This window comes from Chiloscyllium plagiosum, chromosome 7 (assembly GCF_004010195.1).
Source record: "Chiloscyllium plagiosum isolate BGI_BamShark_2017 chromosome 7, ASM401019v2, whole genome shotgun sequence".
In the NCBI taxonomy this organism is placed as follows: Eukaryota; Metazoa; Chordata; class Chondrichthyes; order Orectolobiformes; family Hemiscylliidae; genus Chiloscyllium; species Chiloscyllium plagiosum.
This window is the reverse complement of record NC_057716.1, coordinates 109,482,390-109,491,704: the sequence shown is the minus strand read 5'-3', so window position 1 is coordinate 109,491,704 and position 9,315 is coordinate 109,482,390. Positions and strand designations below refer to the sequence as shown.

General features: G+C 43.5%; 1 protein-coding gene across 1 annotated transcript in view; it reads left to right on the top strand.

Moving 5' to 3' along the window:
• The window catches only part of rpl37a (ribosomal protein L37a), a 27,141-nt gene extending 20,452 nt beyond the window's left edge, over nucleotides 1-6,689 (top strand). The window contains exons 2-3 of the mRNA XM_043694531.1: nucleotides 2,824-2,956; nucleotides 6,547-6,689. Coding sequence (XP_043550466.1) covers nucleotides 2,824-2,956; nucleotides 6,547-6,610 — 197 coding nt within the window. The 3' untranslated portion in view covers nucleotides 6,611-6,689. The remainder of the gene's footprint in view (nucleotides 1-2,823; nucleotides 2,957-6,546) is intronic.
• The last annotated feature ends 2,626 nt before the right edge of the window (nucleotides 6,690-9,315 follow it).

Here is a 9,315-nt window from a genome sequence, read left to right as displayed (position 1 = left end):
CCCCCACCTCCCCAAACCGAGCCCTCCACACGGAGCCTTGTCCCCCTCCCCATTGTTGTGCTGCGTATTAAGCTGTTTCATAGAATAAGGATGCATGGTGTTATGGGTAGCGTATTAGCATGAATAGAGGACTGGTTGACAAGAAGCAAAAAGTGGGGATAAATGAGTACTATACTGGTTGGTAATCAGTGACAAGTGGTTTCCCTCCGGGATCAGTGTTGGGACCACAATTATGTACAATTTATATCGATGATTTGGAGTTGGGGACCATGTGTACTGTGTCAAAATTTGTCGATGATACGAAAATGAGTGGCAGAGCAAAGTGCAGAGGGCTGTGAAACTTTGCAAAGGAACATGAGTGTGTCGAGTAAATGGGCAAAGGTCTGGCAGATGGAATACAATGTTAGTAAATGTGAAGTCATTCATTTTTGTCAGATTAACAGTAAAATAGATTATTACTTTCTATGGTAAAAAGTTGCAGAGGGACCTGGGTGTCCTTGTGCATGAATCGCAGAAGGTTGGTCTGCAGGTGCAACAAGTAATTAGGAAGGCTATTGGAATGCTAAAGGGGTTGAGTTTAAAGGCTGAGAGGAGAAAGTGAGGTCTGCAGATAATGTTGCAGCTGTACAAGGTGCTGGTGAGGCCACACCTTGAGTACTGTGTACATATTTGGTCTCCTTAAGAAAGGATGTACTGGCACTGGAGGGGTTGCAGAGGAGGTTCACTCAGTTGATTCCACAGTTGAGGGCGTTGGCTTATGGGGAGAGGCTGAGTACATTGGGATTATATTCATTGGAATTCAGAAGAATGAGGGAGGATCTTATAGGAACATTTAAAGTTATGAAGGGAATCAATAAAATAGAATGTTTCCACAGGTAGGTGAAACTAGGACAAGAGGGCATGGCCTCAAGATTAGAGGAAGCAGGTTTAGAATTGAACTGCAAATGAACTTCTTCACCCAGAGGGTTAAAATCAACTAGGTAAAACAAGTACTGCAGATGCTGGAATTCAGAGTCTAGATTAGAGTGGTGCTGGAAAAGCACAGCAGGTCAGGCAGCATCGGAGGAGCAGGAAAATCGACGTTTCGGCCAAAAGCCCTTCATCGAGAGTAGAGGCAGGGTGCCTGCAGAGTGGAGAGATAAATGAGGAGGGTGGGGAGAAAGTAGCATAGAGTACAATAGGTGAGTGGGGGAGGGGGTAGAGGTGATAGATCAGAGAGGAGGGTGGAGTGGATAGGTGGAAAGGAAGATAGACAGGTCATGGGGACGGTGCTGAGCTGGAAGGTTGGAGCTGGGGTGAGGTGGGGGGAGGGGAAATGAGGAAACTGTTGAAGTCCACATTGATGCCCTGAGGTTGAAGTGTTCTGAGGCGGAAGATGAGACGTTCTTCCTCCAAGCGTCTGGTGGTGAGGGAGCGGCGGTGAAGGAGGCCCAGGACCTCCATGTCCTCGGCAGAGTGGGAAGGGGAGTTGAAATGTTGGGCCACAAGGTGGTGTGGTTGGTTGGTGAGGGTATCCCGGAGATGTTCCCTAAAGCGCTCTCTAGGAGGCGCCCAGTCTTCCCACTGTAGAGGAGACCGCATTTGGAATAACAGATACAATAAATGACATTGTTGGATGTGCAGGTAAAACTTTGGATGTGGAAGGCTCCTTTAGGGCCTTGGATGGAGGTGAGGGAGGTGGTGTGGGCGCAGGTTTTGCAATTCCTGTGGTGGCAGGGAAGGGTGGGTTGTTGTGTGGCGTGGGCCTGACCAGATAGTCACGGAGGGAATGGTCTTTGCGGAAATGGGTGGATGGGAAATATATCCCTCGTGGTGGGGTCTGTTTGGAAGTGGCGGAACTGCCATCGGGTGATGTGGTTTATGTAAAGGGTGGAAGGTGAGCATCAGGGGGGTTCTGTCCTTGTTATGGTTGGAGGGGTGGAGTTTGAGGGCGGAGGGGCGGAATGTGACGAGATGCATTGGGGGCATCTTTAACCACGTGGGAAGGGAAATTGCGGTCTCTAAAGAAGGAGGCCATCTGGTGTGTTCTGTGGTGGAACTGCTCCTCCTGGGAGCAGATACGGCGGAGGCGGAGGAATTGGGAAAACGGGATGGCATTTTTGCAAGAGGTAGGATGGGAAGGGGCGTAATCCAGGTAACGCTGGGAGGCGGTGGGTTTGTAAAAGAAAATGTCAGTGTCAAGTCGGCCATCATTAATGGAGATGGAGAGATCCAGGAGGGGGGGGGGGGGGGAGGTGTCAGATGGTCCAGGTGAATTTAAGGTCAGGGTGGAATGTGTTGGTGAAGTTGATGAATTACTCCTCACCCAGAAGGTTGTTAATCTGTGGAATTCCTTGCCCTGGGAAGTTCAGTAATCGCTTTTAAAGCTAAGGTAGATACTTTTTTGAAAAATAAAGGAATTAGGGGATATGATGAAAATGCAAGTAAATGGAGTTGAGTCCATGAAAAGATTAGCCATGGTCTTATTGAGTGGCAGAATGGGCTCAAAGAGCCAGGCGGCCTATTCATGCTAGTTCTTACGTTCTGTTCTCTTGCCTTTGGGGGGGTCAAAAGTGCGTCATCTTTTTAAGGTGAGAGGAGAAAGTTTTAAAAAGTTCATAGGGGCAGCCTTTTTGCACTGTTATTTGTATGCGGAATGAACTGCCAGAGGGTATGGTGGATGCAGATACAGTGACAACATTTTAAATTATACTTGCATGAATAACAAAGGTTTGCAGGAATGTGGGGCACATGCAGGCAAATGGGACTAGTTTAGTTTGGGAACATAATTAGCGTGGAACGAATGGTCTGGTTCCATGCTGAATGACTGACTCTGCTTTTGAGCTCGATTGCATGATATTCCAGTTCTATTGACCCCTGTCTTGCTTCTTCAGACAAAGATGAAGAGGAGGGCTGTTGGCATCTGGCATTGTGGATCCTGTATGAAAACAGTAGCCGGAGGGGCTTGGGCCTACAAGTAAGTGAAAAGTTCTCACTGGGGCAGGTTGGAAGGTGGAGCACTGGGTTTGGTTGGGATTAGAGGCAGTGTTGTGCACAAACGGTGGAGAATTGGGACTTAGGCGATGACCTAGTAGTATTAACACTAGACTATTTTTCCACTGACCTAGGTTCAAATCCTGCCATGGCAAATGGTGAAATTTGAATTGAAATAAAAATCTGGAATTAAGAGTCGAATGATGATCGTGAATCCATTGTCGATTGTTGTAAAATGCATCTAGTTCACTGGTGTCCTTTTAGCACAGGAAACTGCTGTTCTTACCAGGTCTGGCTTACATGTGACTCCAGATCTACAGCAATGTGGTTGCCCTTTAACTGCCCTCTGGTTAATTAGTGCTGGGCAATAAATGCTTGCCCTGCCAGTGACATCCACATCCTGTGAATGGATTTATTTTAAAAACTTAGCTGGTCCAACATTTATTGGCCTGGGGAAGATGATGGTGATGAACAGTCGTCTTGACCCCAAAGACTACAGTGGTTCATGAGCACCTACAGTACTATTAGAGAGACTTTGAGGAGGGAGTTACTTGCTATGGAATTCCACTCCCTGGCCTGCCTGTCTACACTTTTAAAAATTCATTCATTGGAATAGATGTCACTAGCTAGGTCAGTATTATTTCTTTTCCCTAAAACCACAGATTTGGCCAGACTAGGTAAAGAGAGCAGATTTCCTGTCCTAAAGGATATTAGTGAACTATGATTTGGAGATGCCGGTGTTGGACTGGGGTGTACAAAGTTAAAAATCACACAACACCAGGTTATAGTCCAACAGGTTTAATTAGAAGCACACTAGCTTTCGGAGCGACACTCCTTCATCAGGTGATTGTGGAGGTCTCGATCGTAACACAGAATTTATAGCAAAAATTTGCAGTGATGTAACTGAAATTATACATTGAAGAATTGATTGTCTGTTAAGCCTTTCATCTGTTAGAATACAGTGATAGTTTCACTTCTTTCATGTGTAAATCACAAAACCCTTTTTTTAAAGTTGCATTCTTGGGTTAGCTGTTAACAATGGTGATAGCTAGACAATATGTTGAAGGTGTAAGCCCCCTGTGATCTCTGTCTATGACCTGATGTTTAGATTGATTCTAATCTAAAAAGTGAGATAACTGAGTTTTACATAAATTCATGCAGTTTTTGAGCTCAGAGTTCTACATGAATGTATGCAGTTTTTGAGCTCAGAGTGCAATGTAACTCTGCAGGTACAAATTCACCACACAAAATGTGTGCATGTGGGTCTTTGTCTGTCTATCTGGGGTGGGGGTAGAGTGTGAGAAAGTGTGTGTGTGTGGTGAGTGCAGAATGTCTTAAGTCTGAGGGGGTGCATGTGAGAGTGTGTATGTCTATAAGGGTGTCTTATCTGATGAAGGAGCGTTGCTCCGAAAGCTAGTGTGCTTCCAATTAAACCTGTTGGACTATAACCTGGTTTTGTGTGATTTATAAATTAGTGAACCAGACTGTCTTACAGTTATCAATGGTTATGTTGTCATTATTAGATTTTGAATTTTGGATTTTTTTTCAATTCAAATACCACCAAATCCACCTTGGTCCTCAGCACTATACCATCAGGCTTTGGATTATTTACAGAGGAACTTTGATTATCCGAAGGTCATGGGCAGGGGGTATTTCATTCAGTTAATGGAATTCTGGATAATTGAATGCTGAATATCATAGTTTAGCCAAGCATCAGGATCTTGCCAGATAATCCAATATTGGGATAATCGATTGTCACATAAGTGGGGTACCTCTGTATTATGTTGCCTCCATGCCAGTGCATTCCCTTATTTGGCTGGACCAGTTCAATTCCTTCTCATTAGTTAAATGTGGGGTTGAGTAATAATAATGCCATTGAATGTCAAGGGCAAGGGTTAAATCGTCTTTTATTGGACATGGTTATTGTCTGGCACTTGTGTGGCTCCAATGTTACTTGGCACTTGTCAATCCAAGCCTGGATATTACCTGTGTCTGTGGAGTGGCCGGTGCTGAGGAGTGCCATGTTGTCAGATTTTAGCAGTTAACATTTCAGATCGATGTCTCTTCGGGCATTCTTGCATCAGCTCACTTTCTCAGTAGTTGCTGCTGCACCTGAATGTTTCTGGCACTTTGTTCTTATTTCAGATTTCCAGCATCTGCAATTTTTTGCTTTGTTTCAAATGATCTGATCATTGCATTTGCCTTCTTAAGCACCAAGAACACAAAAAAGTTGGCATTCAAGAGGGCGAGAAAACAAAAGCAGGGAAGTACTGCTGAGGCTGTGTAAGGTTGTGGTCAGACTGCATTTGGAAGAGCGTGAGCAGCTTTGGGCCCAGTGGCCTGTGTCTAAGAAAGGATGTGCTGGTGTTCAAGGAGGTTTATAAGAATAAGCCCAGGAATGAAAGGTTAAGGGACAACCCTTTAGAGCTGTGATGAGGAGGAATTTCTTCTGCCAGAATGTGGTGATTCTGTGAACCTCATTGCTGCAGAAGGCTGTGGAGGCCAAGTTGTGAATGTATTTAAGACTGAGACAGATATATTCTTGATTTGTAGGGGGATTAAAGGTTACAGGAAGAAGGCAGGAGAAAGGGGTGAGAACCGTATTAGCCATCATTGAATGGCCTAATTCTGTTTTTGTATCTTATGGTCTGTCTGGATTCTTTCTGAAGAATGACAATTTGTAGTGTAAATAAAGCCTTTCTCCGTGAATTGGTGTTCCTGATCAGTACAAGAGATAGCTTCAAGATTTTTTTAACAACTCAAATTCTGTGCTACCAAATGACTGAATTAAACTACTTATGTCTCCTATGTGGTCACAGTGTTGCGCTGGAAAAGCACAGCAAGTCAGGCAGCATCCGAGGAACAGAAGAGTTGACATTTTGGGCATAAGCCCTTCATCAGGAATTTGGGGGAGGGGAGCAGGGGCATGGGGCCTGAGGGTGGGGCTCGGGGAAGGTAGTCTGGAAGGCGATAGATAGATGAAGTTGGGAGGAGGGGTGATGGTGATAGTTTGGAGTGGATAGGTAGGAACAAAGATGGGTAAGGAGGACAGTGCTGAGTTGGAAGGTTGATTCTGGGACGAGATAGGGTGGGGTAGATGAGGAAACTGGTGAAATTGACAATGCCGCGTGTGGTCGGAAGATCTAAGGCAGAAGATGAAGCGTTCTTCCTCCAGACGTCAATGGCTAGGATTTGATGTTAGAGGAGGCCCCCTTCCCACATTTCTTATGCCCAAAACATCAACTCTCCTCGGATTCTGGATTAATGGTGCTGGAAGAGCACCTTCTCGGATGCTGCCTGGCCTGTGCCACACTTTCAATCCTGATCTGCAGTCCTTGCTTTCTCCTATATGGTGGTGATGTTTCGATCTCAATGGAAAATTCTGAGATCGTGAAGGGTATTATAAAAGTGACAGCAGTTCCTTTTTACCAACTGTGTTGGCACTGTTTGCTGTTGTGATATGTTGGCTTACCTTGTTTTGCCAAGTGTGATCTAGCTCTGGTGTGTTTGTGGAATAACCCTGGCAGTTTTACTCTGATAAACTCTTGTTTTTCCTTTTTTTATCTCTGCCAGTACCACCTCAGCTGTTACAGTGAAGTCTGCAATTCGCCGTCTGCGGGAGTTGAAGGATCAGTGAGCAGTGGCTGGGGAGTCTGATCTTTTCCAGAGGTGCATGTGTCAGCAGACTTGTTAATAAAAGTTTAAATGAAAAGGCACCACTGCTTATTAGTCAGTTATTTACTGACAAGGCCTGTCAGTGATTGAACAGTAGCTGTGTTTTGCCTGTTAACTGTTCGTTTTGATGCGGTGATCTCCGAGGAGTCTGAAATTGTTTTTACTGATATGAGAGGTAAAGCATTTTGATTGAGTTGGAGGAAAAGACCGTAGCTGTTTTAAGAGTAGCATCAAATAATTACTTCCAAATTGATTCCTACACTAAAGTTCCACTATTTTGTTATCACAGTTAAGAAGGTATCTTGCTGAAAGTGCAGCTATCTTGTTAATGTGATGAAGTTTTGAAGATTTTTTTTTCTAGTGGTACTTAGAAATCTAAATTTTAGTTTTGGCTTTGGTTTAAACTTTTAACCCTTAACCCCACTAATACTTTAACTCCAAAGTCCAGTTTATTTTAAGGAAATATAATTTCAGTTTCCATAAATCGTTCCTTTTATGATAATGTGCAGATTTAACCAGATATTCTCAGACTTTTGCCTTCCCCAAATCCATGGCTAATCGTGTTTAGCACAATCCTAGTCATTGTGGAACTTGGTAATTGGCCAACGTATTGTCACACCCATACCATGCTGGAACGTTGTAGATTTCTATTTAAATTGTGGAGTTTAATTGTAGAGCATAGAAGCAAGCAGTTCTGCCCTCTGGCTATGAATGAGTCATCCAGTTAGTCTCCTCCTTCCATTCTTCAGACCTTTATCCAACTTCCTTTGGATTAAATTGGAAAATATTGGAGAAATTCAGTAGGTCTTGCAGCATTTGTAGAGTGAGAAACAGTCCAAAGATCTCGCCTTTTGGAAATGGAGAGAAATGACTAAAGGGTGAACAAGTCAGATATCCCTTTCTGGATTAAAAAAGAAATGTGATGCTAGAAATCTGAAACAAAGACAGAAGTTGCTAGAAATTCTGTGCACCTGGCAGAACCTGTGGAGAGAAATCAGTTGAAATCTGTGACCTCTGGGGTAAATGAGGATAAACTCATCAAAACAATTCATAAATGTTCATAGCCTTCTCCACTGCGTTTGTTGAATACAACCCCAACTCGTCAGCTGTCTCCACATAGCTAGATTATTCCTTCCAGTCTTCTGGTAGACTAGGGCTTTCCAAGTGTGATACCCTGAATTTAAAGGGCTCTTGCCCGTAATGTAGATTCTCCTGCTCCTCAAATGCTGCCTGACCCGCTGTGCTTTTCCAGCACCACACTCGTGACACTCCAGCCTATCACTGCTTTAAACAAGTGTTGCATGAAGGTTAATAAATTTCTTGCTTTTATATTCATTTTTTAATACAGCCAAGGATCTCCTCTGCTTTTTGAATATGTTTTTCCAACTTTTGACCCCTCCAATGGTTTCATAAAATCTGGAAATTGGATGGAGTCCTGATTCTGTCTGTCTGTTGGCAGTCCATGTAGCACTACTACCCTCTCTTGAAGCAGTGTAGAAATAATAGATTTTCCCCTGAATGCCTTGATTGAATCTGCTCCGTAAATACACTGCATGAAAACAAATTTTCTCATGTCAGTATTGCTACTTTTGCCACTCGCCTTAAATCTGTGCCCTCTGGTCCTTGACCCTTCCAAAGTGGGAATAAGTTCTCCCTACTCTCTACAGACCCTCTATTAAATTTCCTCCCACCATTCTCTTTCAGGAGAATAATCCCAATCTTTCTACATGATTCAAATTTCTCATTCTTGGAACTGTTTACATGAATGTTTTTGCATATTAATCCCTCTTAAACCCATTGTTAACAAATACTCCCTCATACTGTTTGTTTGGATGCGTGCACAGCACACACCTCCAAAACTGGAAGTCAGTGCATTGGAATGGCAGTGGAACTTAGAGGGAGCCTTGCTTTAAAAGACTTTACATTCTTTCTAACAGTGTAGTGCCCAAAACTGAACCAGAGTTAAGGATCCCATTGTTGTTGTATGTTTGTGTATCAGTAATATGGTTAGGCTAAGAATGATGTTCTGCTGGGTAAGTACAAGCAACTTGTGGCTAATTTTTTTTAAATCAAAAGGAAATCGACAAATAAAATCAAAGTTGAATGCAAGACTCATTTCAATTCATTGGGCACTGACACCACTGCTAGAATAAGAGGGAATTGTACTATTACAAGGAGTTTCAACTGAACTGTGCAAAGTCAACTGTCTTGGTGAATAAAATAACTGCTGTTAAGAGAATTTTAAGTAGTTTTAATGAGATTTAGAAAGCTCGAGGGCTAGGACACTGCAATAGTGTAGGATTAACAGTACAGGTAATGATAGAATCAGTGTGATAGGAAGTAGCACAGCACACAAACAGGCAGTGGCAGACATTTAAGGAGACAGTCCAATGCACTAAACATTTACCGATTGACAACAAAAATTCCTGGAGGAACAGTGAATCTTTCCTGGCCAACGGCGGCTCAGTGGTTAGCTGGAAAAACGCCTCAAATCTGAAGGAAGAGACAATACATTGGGCTTTCCAGTTGTGGCTCTAACCAATAACTAATAAGTCAGAGAGGTGGCATGGTGGCTCAGTGGTTAGCACTGCTGCCTTACAGCATCAGGGACCCAGGTTGACTGCCTATATTGTACATTGTCCCCGTGTCTGTGTGGGTTTCCTTCGG